We start from the raw sequence: 23,341 nt of genomic DNA on the forward strand, positions 1-23,341 counted from the left end.
TGTCATGGAGGTCAGGAAGGCTCCCAAAGAACCAGAGGATGTCATGGAGGAGAGACTGCCCCTCTCTAATAACTCACTCATGCATGCAGGGACTCCCTCCTTAGACCCTTATACTCTTTTTTCTTTTCTATATGACTAATTTTCTATTCAAATTGGGTTTATTGTTAAAATGGTGGAATGCAGGTGGACTTAATTGAGGGATACTACTCACCCAAACACCATCTATGTAGGTGGACTTAATTTTCATGTGCTAAATATTAAATCAAACACAGGTTTATAAAAATAAAACATCCACAATAGGGAAACCTACATAAAACATCCACAATAAAAACCAAACAAAAACACTACAAGGACATTAACAGCTCATATCTAAAAAAAAAAGTTCTGAAACAATGAGAATTGCAAGAATGAACCAAAAAGACTAATCGAAGAAGTCGATCAACGTTGGAATGGCGCAAAAAACATTAATCGAGAAAGTCGATCAGCGACGGAATGGAGCAAAAAAACTTTTCAATGAAAATAGTTAGGGTTCCAGAAGGAAAGGGTTACCACTCTTTCCACATACAAACGAAAAAAATGAAATAATAAAAGCAAACCTATATATAGGTAAACTCACATGTTAAAATGAAATCTCGTATCTCTTAAAGTTGAGTTCATGCGAAAGTTTGTCAATCCTGTAAACTTTTCATGATTTTTGCATTAATAGTACACTTTTGCAACTACCAATGCAAAACTCTTGACAAAATCCACGCATAAGAGATTTTCGCAAGGATTCTCACAATTTTAGTATTATCCTTGCAAAAATCTTAAGGGATTTTTGCAAGGATTGTTGAGGGTTTTGCATCGGATATCCTGTAAAATTAGTGATTTTTGCAAAAACATTATGCGCATTTCATTTTTAGTGATATTTGACATATAGTATGGTCATTTTCTGTTTAAAATCACACTTAGTTACTCAATGAAATAAATTATATTGATTATTTATAATCTATTGGCAATGATAATTACCGTAATCAATATGTTGATTATTTGTAATTTATAGACAACTATGTTAGTTTAAAATCGACGATCAATATTGTTGGCTATATGATCTTTAAGCCAACAATAATTTACCATCGACATAAGGAATATAGCCATTGATTTTTATCATTGGCTATATCTATTTTTTTAAAATTTTGAAACTAACATAGCCGATTATTAATTATCATTATCAGCTATATCCAATTTTAACTTTTTTTTTTTTTATCTTGAAACTAACATAGCCAACGATAAAAATCATCGGCTCTTTTTCTTATACTGATGTTAATCTATCGACGACTAAGTTAGTTTAAAAAAAAATTATATATAACCATCGATAAAAATCGTCGGCTATTTTTCTTATAGCGACTATAATTTATCGTCGGCTATATTAGTTTTAAAATTAAAAAATTGGACATAGCCAATGATAAAAATCATTCGCTATATTGCTAATATCGATGATAAATATTTGTTGGGTATGTTAGTTTAAAATCGATGATAATTATCGTCATCTTGTAATTGGTGATTATTAATTATCATCATAATTATAAAAGTTTTTTGTTGATGATTAATTATCATTGTAATTTAAAATTGGTGATTTTTAAGTTTGTTTTTGGAGGATGATGAATTATGTATGTAAGAAGGAATGCTATTTCTTATGCAAATACAACACATATCCAACAACTTACAAGATTTAAACAACTTCATTCTCTATTATATATACAATTCATCCTCTTCCAAAAACAACTTTATTTCTTATTATATACACAGTTTATCCTCTCGAAAAAACAATACTCAAATTACACAATTCATCCTCCTTAAAAAACAAGACTCGAACAACTTCATTCAAAAATAACTTTAATTAATTAATTAATTAATGTACATAACATACACATTCACTAATTAATGTCCACAACAAAATTCAAACAACTTTAATTATATATATATATATATATATATATATATATATATATATATATATATATATATATATATATATATCACATGAGATAGCATTTGCTACTCTCGTGGGTCAATTAAGGAACCCTCTGGTTGGAACTCATGGTGGGAGGTTCTTTTGACCAAATATGACCTCATGATATGTTCATCATGGTCAAAGCAGTAGGAATTGAGACCTTGGATCATAATTTTTCAAAAAATATATTTTTTTGAGGTTTAAAATTTAGTACATTGCAGGCCGTTGATTTTTCAACCTCATAAAATCTGACACATAGATCAGAAAAAACAAGATCCAAAGGTTAGATGCTACTCAATTTAATAAGTAAATCACATCTAAAGGTTGCGATATGCATAAAACAGAAAAAAAATACATTTTTTCATTAGAGGGTTCTTTACCCACCATGATAGCAAAAATTATATATATTTGTACGGTGAAATTTTAAGAAAAAAAAAACTATGAAAATCACGATGCATACCATTTTACATATTTTGCTGGCAGTTATATATATATATGTATATATATATATATATAAAGAGAGAGAAAGAGAGATTACGTGGATGCTTCACTATGATATAGAAAAGGTGGTTAAATATGAGAAAAATGCAGGCAGGTGCATGGAACCTTTCCTAAAAAGCGAATTAAGAGAACATTGTATTTCAAGGCACCATGCAAGTGCCCATCTCACCACTTTTTCTCAACTAAGTTGGTACAAATTTTACTTTCAAGATGCAACGAATCAGTCCTCAATGCATTTGTATAAAATAAGAACTTTTCAAAAGGTTTACGTAGTTTTTAGTTCTTTCAACATGACAACCATGCCATTCTTTTAAAAAACTTGAAATTATGATCTCCGTTCATGTCTTCAAGGGAACTTTTCACCTTTAGAAAGAGAACATGTCCATAAGCATCCACTTATCAGAATAACTTGGTTACTACACTCCCTTCTAATGCTAACATGATAACCTAATTTATTTAATCCAGCTCATCCATCTAGGGGACTCAATGGGTTGCAATTTATCCCATATCCGACTGAATCCCACTTTGTTTAGTTGGGCCTTGGTAAGTCAAAATGGGATTCGATTATAATCAGATGCGGATGTGGCTTTGATTTTTGCAAATAAATCTGATGGACATCTGAAACCGATTACATGTAAATAATCGGATTCCATATGAGCTTTTTACCATCTGAATAGGAATCCGAATCCATTTAATCAACACCCAATTGGTTGGATCTGGTATTGGCCACATCCAACCCGAATATGAACCGTTTACATCCCTTAAGGGCCTTCCAATAGATACATACTCCGATGATCAATAAACGTGATAAAGTTTGCCTAGGTTGCGTTAGAAAATCAAGATTTTGGTTGCCAAAGTTGGAATTAACATGGAGGAGCGCTCTTATTTTCCGGGTTTTCAACTACCCCGACTGCGAAATTTCATATTCCATGCATTTGATGTGGAAAATAAAAGGGATTAAAAAGGACATTTCACCACTCTCTCGCTTCTTTAGCAGCTTCCATTTTTCCTTCAACTAATTTATATTGAGAGAAAAAAGCTGTACAAAGATTTCGTGCAGAGGGCGGAAGCCTCTCTTTCAAATCATATTGCGTCACGTCACTCCTGCTTCCCGCCAAACCGTGTCATCGCCGGAAAAAATTTCCGGTCGGCGTCTCGACGGCGATCCTCTCCCACTGAGTCGGAAGTTTCCACGTCGATCAAGTCCGACCGATAAGAGAAAAAGGAAGGGAAAAAGAAAAAGAAAAAGAAAAAGAAGGGAGATTGCGAACGCATTTCTGATTGTATCGGCTTTTGCAGGATCCCGCTTCTCCGGCGACATCTTCCGGCCCACGCATCAATCCAGGATTGAAGCGCTATGGACAGATCGATCTCGCCGAAGCTTCTGGAATCTCCCGGAATTTGCGTTTCAGAGTCCGTGGATTAGTCGAGAGGGCTGAAGCGGCGAAGTTACCGCGATCAGCCGGTTTTCTTCTGGGAATTCTCTGCCGGAATTCCGTTTTCGTGTTTGTACCCTGTTTTTTTCGCGATCGTGTTCGTGAATAGACGGTCGGAATTCTGCCGGTCAATGCGCTCCGGGTAATGCAGCGTCAGGATATTCCGCAGAGATTCCGGTTATAATTCGCTCGGTTTGAAGCTGCGGGATTTACCGATTCTCTGGAGTTTTGGAGATCCAGCGGGCGGATTTTTTTTGTTCGTCGGATTCCGTTTTTTGGGCCTTCTGATCAAATTCTCGTGAATGAGTGGCTGGGATTGAAGGGATCGTGTGGTCTCCGCGTTTACAAATTTGTGATTGGTAGTCTTCTAGGGTTTCGTGATTGGAATCTTGAATGATGAGGATACGACAACTTCGGTGGAATTTCGGAATTTCGCATGCGAGTTTCATCACGCGCATTTAGTCCTTTAGGTATTTCTATTTTTGGGTTTCTTTGTTCTTTTATAATTTCCAAATTGGTTTCCTTTTTCCTTCGCTGTTTTTTAGTTTATGCATTTTCTTCGACACTGATGGAATTGCGACATTTGATTCTTCTTCTCAAAAAGTTTATTGGCGAGCAATTCCTAATTCTTGTAATAATTAAAGGTGTCTCATGGCTGTGTGGATGCTACTGCAACATCTAGGTTGATCACGATGACGAAGGTAATCCATGAAGGATGGATGGTCCGATACGGACGGCGGAGAATTGGGCGTTCATTCATCCATAAGCGATTCTTTGTTCTCGAGTCTCGGCTTCTCTCATATTATAAAAAGGAGCCCCGGGATAATGTGGTAAGAATCACGATCACCGAATATGTCTGGATACATAATCTGGACCAATTTTATTTTACCATTTCGTTTCCCTTATTATTTTTCTATGATGGCCTAAAACTTTGACATATAGAATCATTTATTGGGCTTTCGAAGAGTTCTTTAACAACTGCTTGATTTCCGAATGAAAATTCTCTTTGTATAGTCACTGCAGAGTTGAAGATTTTGGTGATGAAACACTAGTAAAATAACACAATTATATGGATAATACAATTTGCAAAATCTGTTTGACGTATCAGTAAATTGTGTTATATTACAGATCAATAAGATGAGATGCAAACAGCTAACAGTTCACTGTTGTTATTCAGAGATTTTATGTTGTATGTTACTTTCTCTGCTGAGTTTGCAGTTTTCATGAACAGTATGGGTTTGAATGCGCTTCACTTCTTCTACATGTAGGTCCCAATCAAAACACTTCTTATTGATGGGAATTGCAGAGTGGAAGACAGGGGCTTGAAGACACATCATGGGCATGTAAGCAAAAGAATACAAATCGGTACTTCTGTTTTTGAGTTTGTTTGATTATACGTTGATCTAACTCTGCCAGTCTAATGGCATGCATAGTAGCTATAGTTTCTTCTGGGGATTTCTTCTCTTAAGGTTCTCTTAGGGGAAATGAAAAACCTTATTTTTCATTTTGTGTTTTTAACTGTCAAAATCATGCACTTGTAGAAAGATTGGACCGAGCAATTAGAGAAACAAATTATTATTATCTAAACATTTTATTTACAGTAATAAATATGCATAAGCACACAGATATATGCAATTTGTAGTGTTTTGTATGGCGATTTTTTATGATACATGTGAATTGACTTAGACGAGATGATTCTTATGCCACTCAAAACTGCATATGCCATTTTATCTTTGTGGTAATTTGGGACAGGCTTGGTTATTTGCTTCTTTAATGAAATGCAAAGAATAATTAGAAAATGTGTCTGATCTCCTATTTTAAGGCATAATATGATTAGGCTCAAAGCTCAAACAAAAGGAAGATAAGTAACGGAACTCCTATTTTCAACGATTGTTTGATGTACTAAAAGTGATAGGATAGTTTTGCTTTAAGGTGGGTGGGGGTCAAGAACGAGGAGGAGGGGATGGGGAAGAAGAAAAAATTAAAAGAGAAAATAAAGAAAGCTTTTTCTTCTTCTGTCTTATCTTCACCTTCTCAAGAGAGAGAGAGAGAGAGAGAGAGAGAGAGAGAGAGAGAGAGAGAGAGAGAGAGAGAGAGAGAGAGAGAGAGAGAGAGAGAGAGAGAGAGAGAGAGAGAGAGCAAAAATGGGAAAAGAGGCACAATAAGGCAAGAATGGAGGATCAAACAAGTAAAAGAGAAAAAACAATGCAAGGACTAGTTGGCAAAACAAGGTGCTACCACCTAGGGGCTTGGGACTTGATGGTAGGGTCCTGACTAAGCCGATTAGTCGGTGACTTTGATTACATAGGGTGTCCTCGTACCATATATTATATCATATGGTAACTCATAAGATACAAACAAAACCATTTAATAAATTATAAAAAAATGCAAAAAAATCTACAAAATAAAAATAGAAAAAAATCATATGATGCAGTAGGAAAAAACAAATTTAGTTATTAACATTATAAAACATAGATGTGCATTAACATCAATTAAACCTTAAAGTCTAAAGTTCAACAATTCATCAATTACTGTATAATGTCATTAAAGTTCATTGCATAAAAATTCTATAAAAAAGTTATAGAGCACATTTAGTCATCTTTGTCAAACCTTCTATGTTCTTGCTTAGAGATGACATCTTGTGGTGGCTGTGTTGTGAGTTGTGCCTGTATCCTTATGTTAGTATGGTGAATCTATTGTGAATTTTTAAAAGTCTTGAAAAATTTAATTATGCTGATATTCTGAATATATTGTGATTAAATGTTTATCTTCTAGATATGTGAACTAGGATCACCAACTGATAATTATCCAATATGCTCTTTAATTTCCTTCAATTCCATATAGTTCTTCTCCAAACTTTTGTGCATGAAAAGATGTTCAAAGGAAAAAAAGATGATTTGCAAGCTTTCTCTAAGGGCAGCTGAATTTGTTCTTGATTCCTTTGTAATTGCCAAGGGATGATGTCCTTATGTGGATTATGAGGAAAAAAAAGTTATATTTGCAAAACCCTTTAGTTAAAAGTTTAAAAGCCCTTTTCTCCTTTGGGAAAAATGGTTTTAATGAGGCAAAAACTTAATTTTTAACAAATTGTTGTTACTAGCTAAATCTATCTTTTTTAGATGTGGAGTTCTAGAAACTAAAATATAGGTCTCTTCGGCAGCATAATTGGAAAAATCTTTTGATCACATGGTGGGTGTCATTCTGAGTTGACGACTTGATAACTTGACAAGCTGAGGACTGGTATATATTGTTAAAATATATGTACTCACATATATATACTTATAAGTATATATATATATATATATATATATATATATATATATATATATATATATATATATATGTGTGTGTGTGTGTGTGTGTGAAATACCTGATAGGGGTATTTTAGTCATTTCACATAGTTGTTTTAGAAACAACTATTTTCATTAAATAAGATATTTTTCTTTACTTAATTTTTTCTTTTTTTCTTTTTTATAATTGCTTTCTTATTAAAGCATTGGGGGTCCTACATGTAGTCGTTAGACCCCCAATGGTCATAAATATGACTGTTGGGGGCTCCAACAAATATGACCGTTGTAAACATATGTATATATATACATATATTTTGCATGATTAAAATAAAAACAAAATGTATATTTTTTTAAAATTCTAAAATAGTATTTTAACCATCATTGAGCTTGTTTTAAGGAAACTAGATATATGTATCATGTTTGAATCTTGAAGCCTTTTCGAAAATAACTCTAATATATATACATATGTATATATATAATCATGAATTATTAATTCTAGATGTTTCGTCAATCATATTCTTATCTTAATGATTTGATAATGATATCTTATTTTACAAAATATAAACTTGCATTTCACACATATATATATATATTATATGATAATATATATATATATGATAATCGTCAAATACAATTTATATTTTATCCTTAATAGACATGCTTGTTCATGTTTAAAACTTTTGACTCATTACATGCTTAAAATGCAAAATTTTATATAAATCCTATCACTTGCATTTATTTGGTTGCAAACATGTCTTTTGTATAAGATATGTGGCCTTAATTATTGCATGAGTTTTTTTCCCTCTATGAGAATATATGCACTTAGTCTTTTATTTGACTCTCTTTAATGATATTAATTGTCTCATAATCATGTTATGAGCTAAATCTAAATAGTATTTTTCGATATCATTTACATTTTTTTTAGAATCATTGGATTCTTTGCATATGATATGCCTTATTGCATTTATCTCTTGATTGATGTACTCATGAACTCTTTTTGAAGAATTGCTTATAATAAGCATGATTCTTATTAAAACTTACTTTTCTCTGTGGGTTCATCCCATTTTAATGAGATATATATTTTTCTCTTGGTGTGTGCACTCTTTTGAGTATTTCGGTTCTTGTGAGTGTGTTAAATGAATCTTTGTGTTCATTGAAAAAGATCTCTTGTGAGCTTCTTTTTGAAGTTCTGTTTGGGGTTCTTAAAAATTGATTAGTTGTGGGTTTTATCCCACATGAATGAAATTCATTCCTCTTTTATATTTTTCTTTCCCTTTATTGTTCTTGTGTGAACCCTAGTGGTTCGTGTGAGAAAGCTTTGTGTGTGAACCTATATGGTTCTTGTGAGAGATCATTTGTGAAGAATCTTTTTGTTTGTAAGTTCTATCTTCTTACATCACCAAAATTATCATAGGAAATTTTTTGGAACTTTATATGTTCCAATCGGTTTCTTTTATAAACTAGATCAAGTTAGTTGTTTGTAACTTGCTTATGTTAACAATACTTATAATTACATGAGCATATAAGTTCAAGTTTTTTCATCTACCATTATTTGATTTGAAACCATGTTTTTTCAAATCGGTATTTTGCTTGGAAAATAACTTCCATAAATATTTGTTGCATTCTTATGACATTTGTATAGCCCATCACAAACTTTATATAATGCATCAATCTTCTTGGCCTTATTATTGAATCAGAGATGTTTGTTGAGGTGAGTTATCCGCACCTCGTGTTATGTCATTTTAGATTGTCAACTTGTAGTTTGACTCTAAATGACATGTTATGTGATCTTTGAGTATGAGTGTGTAGTATCACTCATTTGTTATCTGGCCATTGACTTTGTTATGAATGTTCTTAATTATGTGTACCTGTGATGAATGTCTAACTTTTGAGCCCATAGTGTTTCTAGATATATTGAAAATTTGATATTTTTTAAATTGTATTTCTATTATATGATTTCTTGCCTCAAGTGTCTTCTCCTTTTATGCCTCTTATCTAACTGTCATCATATGTAGACAAAAAATGGTTCTTTACAACTTCGTGTGTGCTTTTAGCCCATTGTTGGCTTTGTGCTCTTGCTCTAGTAGCTGATACACTTGTTTTAAGTGTCATTATATATAGACAAGAGATGTTTAGTTACACCTTCGTGTGTGTTTTTAGCCTATTGTTGGTTTTGTACTCTTGTTCTAGTCACTGAACATACTTGATTCTGAGTGTCATTATATATAGAAAAGAGATGTTTATTCACACTTTCATGTGTGATTTTTAGCCCATGGTTGACTTTTGTACTCTTGTTTTAGTCGTTGATAAACTCATTTCAAGTATACGTATATAATCGTCCTCGTGTTCGATTATCTTTTCTTTACTTTTAGTCTTGTTCATTCAAAGTCCTTTTACGCAACTTTCTCCTACCTTGGGGGGTTGCGAGTTCCCGGACGCCTGCGGGTGTTAGTGCGAACGGTCTTGAGCCACGGGACACGAGTGCGTTCCGTCGTGCAACCTGTAAGCGTAAAAAGGTTAGCGTTAAAGCCAAAGTCGGAAAACGGGTCCGGCAACACCTGCAATGGTACCAGACCACCCAGACAGGAGGAACGAAGCCCCCCCTGTCGACACAGCAAATGGCAAGGGGAGCTCCCTGCCCTGCCAACAATCAAAAGGGGACAGGAGGAACAAAGCCTCCTGTCGAACAACAGGTGGCAGGGGGCTCTGCCCCCCTTGCCGGCAAACGAAGAACGGATAGGGGGAACAGAGCCCCCTGTCGAACAGCAAGTGGCAGGGGGCTCCGCCCCCCTGCCGGAAAACGAAGAACGAACAGGGGGAACAGAGCCCCCTGTCGAACAACAAGTGGCAGGGGGCTCCGCCCCCTTGCCGACAAACGAAAAGGGACAGGGGAACAGAGCCCCCTGTCGAACACCACAGATGGCAGGGGGCTCCGCCCCCCTGCTGACAAACAAAGAACGGACAGGGGGAACAGAGCCCCCTGTCGAACAACAGATGGCAGGGGCTCCGCCCCCTTGTCGGCAACCCAAAAAGGGACAAGGGGAAAGGATCCCCCCTGTCGACACGGTGAATCGACAGGGGGTTCCGCACCCCCCCCTCTGCCGACAAGAAAAAAGGGAACAAGGGGAGCGGAGTCCCCCTGTCGACAAAGGGAATCGACATGGGGCTTCGCTCCTCTACCGGCCAGGGAAGAGGAAACAGGGGGAGCGGAGTCCCCCTGTCGACACCGCGAGTGGCAGGGGGAGCGGAGCCCCCTGCCGACACGGCGAAACGAGAAAGGATGGGGGAGGTTTACCTGGAGGCTACTGGCGACGACTCTGGTGTCACCGACAGATGCAGAGGAACCAAAGGGGGTGGCGTCGGAGACGTCGACCGAGGTCGTCGAAACGGAAGGCGGAGGCGGTGGGTCACTGGCGCCTACGCAACAAAGGAAGAAGGTGGCCGACGACCTCGGTTGCTGACGCTTGCTCAGAGGGTGAGATGGCCGGCGGCTTCGGTCGCCGACAGCGGTGGTCACGGGGGACGAGAGACGACGGGAGAAGCAGAGAGGAGAGAGAACGGGTGAGGGATTTTGCCCCTCGCCCGAGGCGCATGTGCCTTTTTAAAAGGCACAGGCTTCTCGAATAATCGAGAAGTTGGGTTCGGGCTGGGCTCAGATCTGGGTCCGACTCGGATCCAGCACCACAGACCGATCGAGGCACGTGTCCGACACGTGTCAGACTCGCCTTTTTTTTTAAGTGGACTTTACAGCCGCGGACCTGACCTAACGTGAAGGAAGCAGAAGCAGGGGCATCGTGCCCTTGCGCACCTACTATCAGCGCAAGAAGCAGGGGCCAGGGCTGCGTGTAATGCCCCAAAATTTCAAACTTGCGAACCTTTCAGAAAACAGGCAAGAGACTAGAAAAAATCTCTTTCCTCCAGAGTTTGTTCATAAAATAAGCGGAAGACTATTCTTTTGTTAATTCAGAAGGCAAGCTGACAACTTTGGGCACGTTAGCTAAAAGAACCAAAACTCACAAAATTCGGATATCTCAAAGAAAATCCGTTACAAACCCAAAACGTCTAGAACGCGAGCTAAGAGCAGGAAGAAGAAGTCTTGAAGCCATCTTGTCGTCGCGCTATCGCTTGTGGTGTACCAAATCATCACTTGTACCCATAGAATGAGTTAGTTTCACGAAAAACTAGTAAGTGCACAAGAGAGACTATAGAAAACTGAATTAAGTACATTTAATTCAGTATGCTAAGCAGTTTAAAGATATATGCAGTGCAACAGCTAAGCATTGCAACAGGGTAAGCAATGCAACAAGATAAGCAGTGCAAACGGGTAAGTAGTGCAAGCGGGTAAGCGGTGCAAGCAAGTAAACAATTCAAAGCAAGTAAGCAGCGCAATTGTCAAAACGTAGCAAGACGATTCATTTGATAGTAAGTTGTGAACCACCACGCAACAAGCTTGTTCTCGTTTCTAGAACGGGGTCTCTGCATTTAATCATTATCAGGTCATCGTTCGTCGTTCTCACTACTTCTAACAAACGCTTTGTCCTGAATCACCTTAAACTATTCTCATCTCTCAATGCCTTACGCGGCCAACTGTCACCGGTTATGACTCACCTAAGGCGTCATACTTTCTCAGAAAAGCCCACATTTCCATAGAAGGTCCAAAACATGATCAAAAATCGCTAAAGATCTGATTCTCACATCAGGGTTCAGTATGTAATCATGCTAAAGCAGAAAGCTAAAACTAAAGATTCATAAGTGGCTATCCCAAAAAATCTTGGAAGATCATCACATCTCACCATAACTTTTTATGGTAATCAAAATCACAAGATTCATGTCGGATCGCTAGGTCTGGGAAAAAGTACGACCTCGCAAAGAATTATCGCCCTAGAGGGTATACCTGGTCTTGGACGTCACACTTCCTCATAGGAGTTCACCGTCTTTGCGGCTACCCGCTCTTGGACAGTGTACCTCCTCACAGAGATTCAACCGCTCTAGCCAGATTACCAAATCTGGGAAATATACAACCTCACAAGGAATTACCGCCCTAGAGGGTATACCTGGTCTTGGACGACACACTTCCTCACAGGAGTTCACCGTCTTTGCGGCTACCCGCTCTTGGAGAGTGTACCTCCTCACAGAGATTCAACCGCTCTAGTCGAGTCACCTGGTCTTGATCATACATACCCTCACAGAGAAACCTTTGGGAACCCGGTCCCTAACAAAAGCCATATCCAATGAAAATCATTGCCATACACGCATCAACACAAATGACTGCTCTCAAGGTCGATAGCCACTATTACAATCAACAAGATCAACGCCGGATCACCTGGTCTGGAAAATGTATAACCTCACAAGGAATTCCGCCCTAGATGGTATACCTGGTCTTGGACCATACACTTCTTCACAGGAGTTCACCGTCTTTGCGGCTACCCGTTCGTGGACAATGTACATCCTCACAAATAATCTACCACTCTAGCCGGTTACCTGGTCTTGATCATACACTCCCTCACAGATAATCCTTTGGAGATCAGGTCCTCAACAGATACCATACTCAGTGATACATGCATCAATACAATCAACTGCTCCGAACAATTGACCGCTCTTGGGGTCGGTAGCCACAATATGGGCACAAGCATGAATATCAACAATATGCATCGTATCACTTCACATGGTAAAACAAAACACATGATCACCCATTCCTTCAATAAGGTTCCATGAACCATGAACATATTATCGCATACTTCCAACATTTCTCATCACGTGGCATATAAATTACATCACACAGAAACATATAATATTACGCATCGTGTTATTGCCACAAGGAACATTGCAATCCTTAAATAGGACCTCAAAGCATGCGTAAACGACACATGAGAACACACAGATATGACAATCCAACTAATTCTATAGGCGAAGAGTAAATAACTCTATTCGACAGCCAAACAAAACAACTGAACAAGACAAGCACTTATAATAATGCTCACAAAACATACAATTACCATCAAATGACTCAGTCCATCAACAAGTAATTAAACTAATCGTAAGACATAAATCATTGCATCACAAGCCATTTATAAGCTATACATGATAAGTAATCATACAACAACAGTTATATCACAATATATAAGCAGCTTATAAGACAAGCGGCCACATCAATCCTAGTTGCTACCAGTTCGTAGATTACGAGCTGTATGCAATCACATCAATCATAAGAGATGCAAGCCAACAAGTGCTACGTTACAACAAGCACCAAACAGTTCGACCAAGGGGTAAAACAAGTCACATGCTAATATGTAGCAACTGGCATAATGCTATTATTATAAGCGCTTAACTAGTATGAGAAGCTAGTTATTACTCAGCAAAGAACTGCGTAAGCAGTTTAACCAAATAGAGTAACGCCTTGACAAGCGTGCATAACTCAACGAGTAGCATACTGAACTATCGAGCAAGCGAGCAACCAACCAGTGTAAAAAAACTTTATGTTTCGATATTACTGGCCTGCGGGTATGCGCAGGCAAAACGTAGAAACAACTGAGATGGGCGTCTGTTATTCTATGTATTTTCAATAACCCGCATAGCTAGTTGAGTCCGCTCCTAAAGGGACGACTTTAACCGAGAGAGGATTTCCCAAAGGCAGGTAAGCAGTGCCACGGATGCATCCAACTTCTGCAGAAGTGTTAGGCTAATTATTGTAGTCCCTTTCCCCTTACTCCAATGATTGGGGAGGCCGGATCTTTGCCTGTGGGGTGGTTGTTAACAACCTGTCAATTGGAGTTTTGTACCGCTCTGTCCTCTCCTTTGACAGACAATAAGAAGCGAATGGGTGCGTTAGGGGTTGCTTAACTAACGACCCATTTTATGCTGTGGTCTTTAAACCACTCGAGCATCTTGCCTGTGAAGGCGAATAGTACCATTTTATGTGATTACAACATTGTCTATTTAGCACTGTTCGAGGTCGCACGATCGTCTCATCCGATCATCGCAGTACTAGCGTATAGTTTACGACTACAAGTACTCTAGGATGAAAGGGGTGTAGCTCCTCAATAAGAGCCTCATCAGAAGTGTTTCACAAAGATGTAATGCTTCTCAAACTATACTTTGACATTCTTTATCTTTTGAAACAACCAGCAGCTTGTGCTAACATTTGGCATGCGATTTTCCAGAATCTCATCGCTATCAGGGTATCTACATGCCTTGCATGACTCGATACCGGCCTCGATAGACGGGATACGGGTCTCTCAACAGAACCCCCGCTAAGAAGTTCGCTCGAACCCCCGCTAAGAAGTTCGCTCGAACCCCAATTCAGGATCACCCGAGATATGCCGAATAGACGAACAGAACCAGCCAATCACATCCTTCCAAATGCTTTGATTTGGTCAGTCTTTGATGCTTTTGCATAGCTCCCTAAATCTCAAGTCTACTATGCAGGAACTGCGTACACGAAGAGCCAGGATCCTTGCGAGGTATCCCTCTCCTTAGACGAGGATGTATCGCTAGCTCCCGACTGAACTCTTGTCGCAAGAGGGAGAGGGGTAGATGTCTCTTGCATCCTCTACGAAGATGCCTCAAAAGTGTATGCAATGAGCGAAAACCTGAGCATCATCTGCAATAGCAAGACAGTAACAACACATATGCAAAAGCAAGAGCCTGGGTGTAAAGCGCGACGACCAAGTAAAGACTGTAAGCAGGAGTGCAATGCAAAACCTTTGCGCAATGCACGACGGCAAAGTAAAGACTGTAAGCAGGAGTGCAACGAAAAACCTTTGCGCAATGCGCGACGACAAAGTAAAGACTGTAAGCAGGAGTGCAACGCAAAACCTTTGCGCAATGCGCGACGACAAAGTAAAGACTGACAGAAAGTAAAGGACAAGGATCGCGAATCTGCGTCCTTGAGTTAAGTGCATACTCGTATAAATATATATATTTGTATATATATATATATATTTATTTAATGGTCGTTTTTAGTTTAATTGAACTTAATTCAATTATCCAAGTCCTCCGTGCAATCTTTCCCTACCTTGGAGAGTTGCAAGTTTGCTGGCGTTTGTAGGTGTAAACGATTGACGGCTCGGGTCACGAAGCGCGGGCGGGATCCGTTGTACGAACTGCAAAAGTGATGATCTTAGCAAGCTAACACCACAAATAGAAGGTCAGGGACACTACCGTCGTCCTGACGTGAAGGAAGCAGAGGCAGGGGCATCGTGCCCTTGCACACATACTATCAGCGCAAGAAGCAGGGGCAGGGGCTGCGAGCCCTTGCTGACCAGCTGTCGGCAATCTACGAGGAGTCAGGGGGCTACACCCCTACCTGAAGAAGGCAACGAGGATGGCCGAGGCGTCACCTTGCCTGCCAAAAGAGTAAAGAGACAGGGGACCAAGCCCCTACTTGTTTGCACAAAGGGGGAGGCAGGAGGCTTCGCCCCTGCCTGCCAAATACGCAAAGAGGCAGGGGTTGGCCCCTGCCTGTCGAACAAGTAAACAAGCAGGGGTCAAAGCCCCTGCCTGACGCCCGAGAAGAGGGAGCAGGGAGGGGGCTTGGCCCCTCCCCTAAACAACAGGGGTGCAGGGAGGGGCTCGACCCCCTCCCCTGCCATAAAAGAGAGCAGGGAGGGGCTCGACCCCTCCCTTGCGAAGATCGAAGGCAGGGAGGGCTCGAGCCCCTCCCTGCGATAAACAGAGGCAGGGAGGGTCGACCGTCGGACCCTCCCCTACGCATCGAGAAAGGGAGGGGGTTCGACCCTCCCTGGTAAAAGAAAAGGCAGGCAGAGGAACCAAAACCCCTGCCGAAACCTTTCTTACAGGCGGCAGGGGTTTTACCACTTCCGACTTGTCGACAAAGTGGCAGGGGCTTAAGCCCCTGCTGGACGACTATCCCTTGTCGTAACGGACCGACCGACAAGGGCTTTTGCCCCTGTCAGTCGACGAAAGGAAGAAGAAAAGGGGAAGAGGGGTACACAACTGGGCTGCCAGCGGTAGGTGGCCGGACGCAGGGCGAGAACGGAGGGTGCCGGCCGAGAGGCCATCGACTAGCCCTCGGGACAGGGGCGGCGAAGGTTGGCGAGGCGCAACTGACAACGAGTCTAGGGGTGGTCGGGTAGAGAGGCGTCGCCGACGAGGTCGTAGAGGGGAGGCTATTGCCGGCGAGGGTGGGCTCCGACGGTGCTGTCGCCGGTGGCTGTGCTTGCCGACGACGACGGGTCAACGCATGGGGAAAGAGGGTGAGTATCGGGGAGAGAGAACGAGAGAGGAAGAAGGGGGCGGGGGTTCTCTTTGAAACCCCTGCCTCGTTGTCTTCAAAAGACATAGGAGGCGGTGCCTCCATTGGGTCCGGGTCGGGTTCGGATCCAAATCCAAGCTAATCTATTTTTTTTTCCGGTTATTACACTGCGAGCCGCTGCTCACCTGTTGTCATCAAATTACGAGGAGACAGGGAGCAGGGGTTGCGAGCCCCTGCTGTCAGCTACCAACGGGGAGGCAGGGGGTTGCACCACTGCCTTCAAAGAGCGAGGGCAGGCAGGGCTGCGCCCCTGCCTGACAAAGTAGAAGAGAGGCAGGGGGCTTCGCCCCTGCCTGTCGAACATGCAAGGAGGCAGGGGCCAGCCCCTGCCTGATGAAATGCAAACAGGCAGGGGGCGAAGCCCCTGCCTGATGCAGGGAAGAGCGAGGTGAGGGGGATTGCCCCTGCCTAAAGAGAGAAGATGCACAGGGAGGGGGCTCGACCCCTCCCTGTCGAAAAAGGGGTGCAGGGAGGGGCTGGACCCCCTCCCCTGCCGTAACAGAGAGTAGGAAGCAGGGAGGGGAGCTCGACCCCCTCCCCAGCCGGAAGGAGACGCAGGGAGGGGGCTCGACCCCTCCCCCGCTAATACGGCATGCAGGGAGGGGCTTGTGATCATCGCAAAATTTTTCCTCTTTGTTTTTCTCTCTTCCTTCTCTGTCCCTTTCTAACCTCTATTTCCTTTTTAGAAGGGGAAATAAAAGACAAAAAAGAAGAGAGAAGAGAAAAGAAAGAAGAGAGAGAGGATTTTTTTTTGCGAAGGTCTCACTTGACCTTAATTTTGAAAAGATTTTAAAAGATTACTCGCCTCCGTTTTTGAAATATTTGCGGGAAAAATTGTGAGACGGGGCTCGCTCGTCGGTACGAGGTTCGACCGTTCCTGGCGCCTTTACCAGGGGTAATCGGACCAAGGATCGAATTTATGTCTTTTTGCTTTGCTAAAATATTATCTAAGAATTTATTCTAAATTTAAGAATGCACAAGGAATCATGCTTGTGTAAATGCAAAAGATGTATGCTTTTTAAGAAGAGTCATTTTAGAAATTTTGGATTTATCCAAGTGGTTTTTGAAATAGGTTTGAAGATGCTTGGAGAAATGATTCAAAGGGTCACAATTGATCTAGAAAAGTTGGATTTTTAATATAAACTCAAAGTTTAGAATAAACTTGAGTTTTGAGAAAGATAACTTGAAATCCTGAAGTTGGAATCATGTCTGAGATCAAAAGACTTTTAGGCTTTGAAGAAGGAAGATTCAAGATTGAAGATAAAAATTGAAATAGAATTTTGAAGATGAGAATGAAATTTGAAATGGAGATTGAATATGAATTTCAAAGAAGGAGTTTGAGATCTCTGAAGAAAGTAGGGTTGGAATTTAAATCTAGAATTGAAAATCAAGATGAAATTTGAAAATAGGGATTGAATTTCGGATTTAAAGTTTAAAATCAGAATGAAATTTGGAAAACAGAATGGATTCAAGAAATTCAAATGGGATTTGGAAATAGAATTTGGATTTAAGAATGGAATTGGGTTGAGAAACAGAATTCAAGATAGGATTTGGATTAGAAAGCTGGATTTGAGAATGGATTTTTGAAAATGGAATTGGATTTGAGAAATCCAAATGAAATTTGAAGATAGAATTGGATTTTGGAAATCCAGATGAAACATGAAATTGAATCTGAGAGACCCTAGATCGATCTTTTGAAATTTGAAAGGAAGGATAGAGAATGAAACTTGATTTTCAAACTTGAATTTTGAACTCAGGAGATGAATCTGGAAATTTCAAAGTTGAATTGAACTCTGAAATTTGATTTTGAATATTAAATTTGAAATTGAATCCTGATCTTGGAAATGAATTTGGAATTTCAAAGTTTGAATTGAACTCTGAAATTTAGATTTGAATTTGGAAATTGAATCTGGAATATAGAAATGAATTCGAAATTTCAAAGTCAAATTGGACTTTGAAATTGAATTTTGAAATGAGATAAAATTGAGAAGATGAATTTGAATTTATAAATGAGAATTGATTTAAGAAATGAAGAAGGTATTTGAAGAATTATCTCAAAATCACTTGGATTTTAAAATAGAATTTTGAAAATATGATGTAATTCTATCCTAAATGATGAATGAATTAAAGAATTTGAAATTGAATTTGAAAAACATATTTCATTCTTTAAGAGAATTAAAATAAGATTAAAGATATAATACATCCCTGACTATGGTCATTGAATGTATTATATAGTAATCATATTTAAATTCAAGTGAAGAATAAAACACATTTTTGTGCCTTTATAGAGTTTAAAATGAAATTAACTCTTAATATATCTTGACTATGGCCATTGATATATATTTTGAGCTAATTTTAAATTAAACTCTGATAAAAGAAGAAAATATTTGAAAATATGATGATTTTTTGGAAGGAGATTCAATGTGGATCTAGTGTTATTCCATAAAAGATGAAAATCCTAAGTCTTGTTCACACCTTGACTATGGCCATTGATGTAAATTGTCAACTTATTATTTAATCACCTTTTATTAGAATGGTGCACGTGCCATTCGTGTTCCCATTTGTGAGTTTTTGAAATAAAGAGGAAAATGATACGAAGCAGGTGATGCATGCTCATACATTCTAAACTAGTATAGGAAGTTATAAAATTCTCATTAACAACTAACTATTACAACTTTGAATTGAATTAAAATTAAAATTTCCTAAACTAAAAGGGAAAATGGCCTTTTCTACCTAATTCCTGCAAAATTCCAAGTTAGCACAAATAATATGTCGAAGGAATATCATACGGGAAAATTATCATGCATATGTATGTCTAAGGGACGAATGGGTAACATGTATATCTGAAATGCATGTGTAACATCTTAAGTTCGATGGAAAATGGATATGATAATACCTATATAGTATGCTAAACTAATGAGAAAATATATATCACTATTTAAGGTATATGCACATTAATTCCTAAGTTAATGAAAAATATACTTGGGGAAAGATGTATATGATAGCATATGCATGTAGGTGGGAGGCACTGGATAGATAGCATAAAAATTGATGATATGCTGGCGGCATGAGTACTAAAGTGCAATTGCATTTAGAATGTAAGTGGATGCTGTAGTGCATGAACATACAAAACATGAGAATGTTTAGACTAATGAAGGAAGGAACAATGAGTAAGATGCCAGGTGGCAGATACTCTAAAATGAAGTGATGGGTGATGAAATGCTGTATCAGTGAAGAAAGAGATGTGAATGTGCTGAATATTATGTGGGCATAAATACAGAACACAGTTGACGTATGATAGTATGATAGCAACATGGGTGCTATGTGGTATGGAGATATAGGCAAAAAAATGGAAGTGCTAAAGAAGGTGAGGTTGAAACTACATAATGGCATAAAAAGGGAGGTGGTGTGCACTGATGGTTAAATGGCTAAATGATACAGAAATGGTGTTGTGCTGAGTGTAGTGAAGGTGTTAATGCAGGTATACAATGGATACAGCAACAGTGAAGTGCGACAAATGGGGTATGCTGTGTAGGTGTAATGGGCAGCATGTGAGGTATTGCAGGGATGGTGCTGGTGTGAGTGGACAGAAGGGTGGAATGTGCAGGTGACAGGGGATGGGTGTTGCAACATTGATACATGATATGCAGTATAAGACGGGATGAAAACATAGTAGTTTGGGGACAGCCCGGGGATGCTCATAGTGATGTTCTATGAAGATGTGCAGCAGGGCCTTTGAAAAACTCAAATGTCAAGCTGTGAAGGTACCCTGCTACACACTTGGAAAGTTCGGGTGTTATGCTGTGGAAGGCAATGCACTTGAGGAGTTCAACTGCTATGCTCATAAAGAGTGCATAACGACGCATGGCAAGGCAAATGGATAATCTATAAAATGCAACCATATGACTGAGCACCGTGATTGTGGACATCATCAAGCTAAACAGATTCAAAGGTATTTCCATGGTGAATTCATAGCAGATCTGGTTGCATGGATGATGCTGAGCCCGCAGAAAGTGACAACGATAAACATAGTGTAAATGCATAGAGTTCTCTTGAATGTATATCCATTTGCAGCAGGCATCTTTTAGTAAGCAAATGCAGAAACTTACTAAACCTGATTCCTTAGGATGGCATGGATATGATCGATTCATATTGAGCATAGCTTTCTTCAAATCCCCAAAAGTGGCAATGTAGCATTAGATTCCTAACCTTCGCAGTTAGGCACAAAACCTGATAATGGGAGCTGGACAAGGTATAACAACAGGGGTTATGTTGTAGGGCAATGCATGGGGAATCAATGCAGTAGGTATGTAGCACCACACATGCTGGAAATTACTAAAGAAAAAGAATTCATAGGAAAGATGACAACTTGGCAACACCATCTTCTGCCCACAAATGGAATCCCTCACAGGCCTGTCGCCAGTCCCACATCACCTGAAAGCTCATAATGAAAGGATCAAACCAGCAATTCAACACCCTTACTCATGAGTTGTACCTTACACAGGTCTGTCATCAGCATCATATCACTTAAAAAAAAAACTCTCGATCAGTGCCAAATGCGAACCCATCATTTGGGACGGGGAATAACTTGGATGCGTTAAACTTATCTCAATTTATTAACTGACTTTTATTCCCCCACCACAACGCTCTTTGAGTAACCATGCCAACCTCAGATCTCCAGTACACATGCTAAAATAAAGCAAAATCAGACAATGATGCTCAAAACTCTAGGTGGAAAGTTTGATCTCCAGTGATCCACATTTTTTTTTGCTAAAAAAATGAAACTGAGAAGCTTTCTATTTTAAAGACATCAATATTACAATTACAAGGCAAGGGTAAGCTATGAGCCACCCGATGAATCCTGATAAACATAGAATAAATGGTTTTCTGATCAATCATGATAAGCACAGGGAAACAGCGAGGGGTTTTCCATAGCATGCATGTGAATGAGCAATTCTGCAGAAACAGAAAATTCTGATTTAAGAAGGGAATCAATCGTTTGAATAGCATACCTATCGACGCCATTTTCACTCCATGAATGCCAAATCACAGTGTCATTGAAATAAACCATCATGGTCAGCATACAATATCGTAGAATGAAAACACATGTCCATGTTATTTGAAGCACAAACATCCACTGAGCTAAAGTTCAAGGGACCGAAAACACAGGTTTGTAACATATGCTATGCATGAGGATAGGGTATGAAAATATAAGCATGTAGTAATGTGAGTGCTAAGTGTGGTGGGAGATGGACATGTGAGGATGAAGGCAATAATGCGCTGTGAGGAATGAGTGATAGACAAAATTGATCAAAGAAATCATTGTTATTAGCTGAAGTTTTGAATGTATTCAGCTTTACTTGAGCAGCATGCTCTCCCATTTATGATAGACTCTATTCTTTTCAACAATGTCTAACACTCTTTTTTTTTGCACAAAGCAGACCCAGAACTTATAAGGTCAAAAGCATTCTTCCAGAATATACTTGGCATAAGACCCTTTGCCCAGCTTTCTTCCTCATCTCCTGCTCTTGACATAAAATGCCAACTGAATTCAGAAGCAAATCTTTATTGACTGTGGTCATTTGATCTAGAAGCAAGGACTAGGATGATAGGAGTGAAATCCCACGAATCATGGTCTGGTACTTCATTTACCATATAATAGTCCTCTGTGAAATCCATAGTGGTCGTAAAGGTTTTTTCAAGGACAACATAAGATCTGTACCAGTGTCTTCCGACTATGTGATCCATTCCTCCAGGTTTTTTTCTCAATGGCTATTTTCTCAGTTTCAGAAACCCATAAAGGAAGATACAAAGAACGATCCCACTCTTGTGCGACTGTTCTGATATCAGAGGTTCCCATTGAACATGATTTCAATTCATGTTCATGTTTTCAACCATCCTTGGGGAATGACAAGAGAATCTCGTCAATTGCCCTATTCATGACATATGCCCATATAGGCATCATCTTTGACATATTATCAAGGAACCTCTTCTCACTACATCTCTATGTGATTCACAGAGATCATTGAATTGCCCCCAACTTTTCATTCTCGGTGATCATGTAGGTCAAAACAAGTAAATCAAAACAGGAAGAGAAATCAATGAACCAACAAAATGGAATAATAATAATAACAAAATAAAAAAGGAAATCACATAAGATACAGAGGTGGATTAACGTTTTGGCAACAATCAAATATGGCCATATTTTAAGGAATCCAAAGTAGAAGATAAACGAGGGGTTACGGGGCATGGTGAGTCACAAACAGAATCAGATCGATTCCGAGTATTTCTTGTGGCCAAGGGTCATATTCAAACTAAACAAAAAAGCAAATGAGATGAAATAAAATGAACGCCCACCTTGAAAGAAAAAAAAAATATAGCCAGCAAGATAAACAAACCAAATCAATTGGTGAAACAGATTAGTGGAAAGAAAATAATGCAACATAAAGAAAATACGGAGGAATCATGGAATGTTGCTGAACGTGAAAATACAGAGATGATGAAATAGGGGTTATGCTGGGTTAACATTACAAAACATAAATGAGAGGCAATAAGGGAAGCAAGAGCATAACTCGAAAGCAAATGAGTGAAAAATACAAAAATTAGCTGATAATCATGCATCAACAGTGGTGGCCACAGGGTTCGCAAAGGGACATTAGATCTAAACAACATGAATTGAGATCTACACTTGCACAGACTGAAGAAAATCAATGAAATACATTAGAAGAAGAAGAAGAAAAAAATGTTGGGATCTATCATCCCGTTAATATTATATATCTGTAAATCGGTTTTGCTAATGAGCAAGCCGATGTTACAGGGGTGCTTTAGTGGAAATGACTGAAATAAA

The 23,341-nt window shown here is 39.2% G+C and overlaps 1 protein-coding gene across 6 annotated transcripts in view; it reads left to right on the forward strand.

Annotated features, from left to right (window-relative positions):
• Nucleotides 1–3,526: 3,526 nt before the first annotated feature.
• The window catches only part of LOC149845179 (protein ENHANCED DISEASE RESISTANCE 2-like), a 211,289-nt gene continuing 191,474 nt past the window's right edge, over nt 3,527–23,341 (forward strand). For 4 of the 6 annotated variants that reach the window (XM_089995581.1, XM_089995586.1, XM_089995584.1 and 1 more), the window contains exons 1-3: nt 3,527–4,400; nt 4,613–4,760; nt 5,199–5,273. In XM_089995581.1, coding sequence (XP_089851707.1) covers nt 4,623–4,760; nt 5,199–5,273 — 213 coding nt within the window. In that variant the 5' untranslated portion in view covers nt 3,527–4,400; nt 4,613–4,622. Of the gene's footprint in view, nt 4,401–4,574; nt 4,761–5,198; nt 5,274–23,341 lie in introns of all 6 variants that reach the window. The other 2 variants (XM_089995582.1, XM_089995583.1) reach the window with 1 other exon arrangement.

This window comes from Nuphar pumila, chromosome 2 (assembly GCF_984573655.1).
Source record: "Nuphar pumila chromosome 2, dmNupPumi1.hap1.1, whole genome shotgun sequence".
NCBI classification, from domain to species: Eukaryota; Viridiplantae; Streptophyta; class Magnoliopsida; order Nymphaeales; family Nymphaeaceae; genus Nuphar; species Nuphar pumila.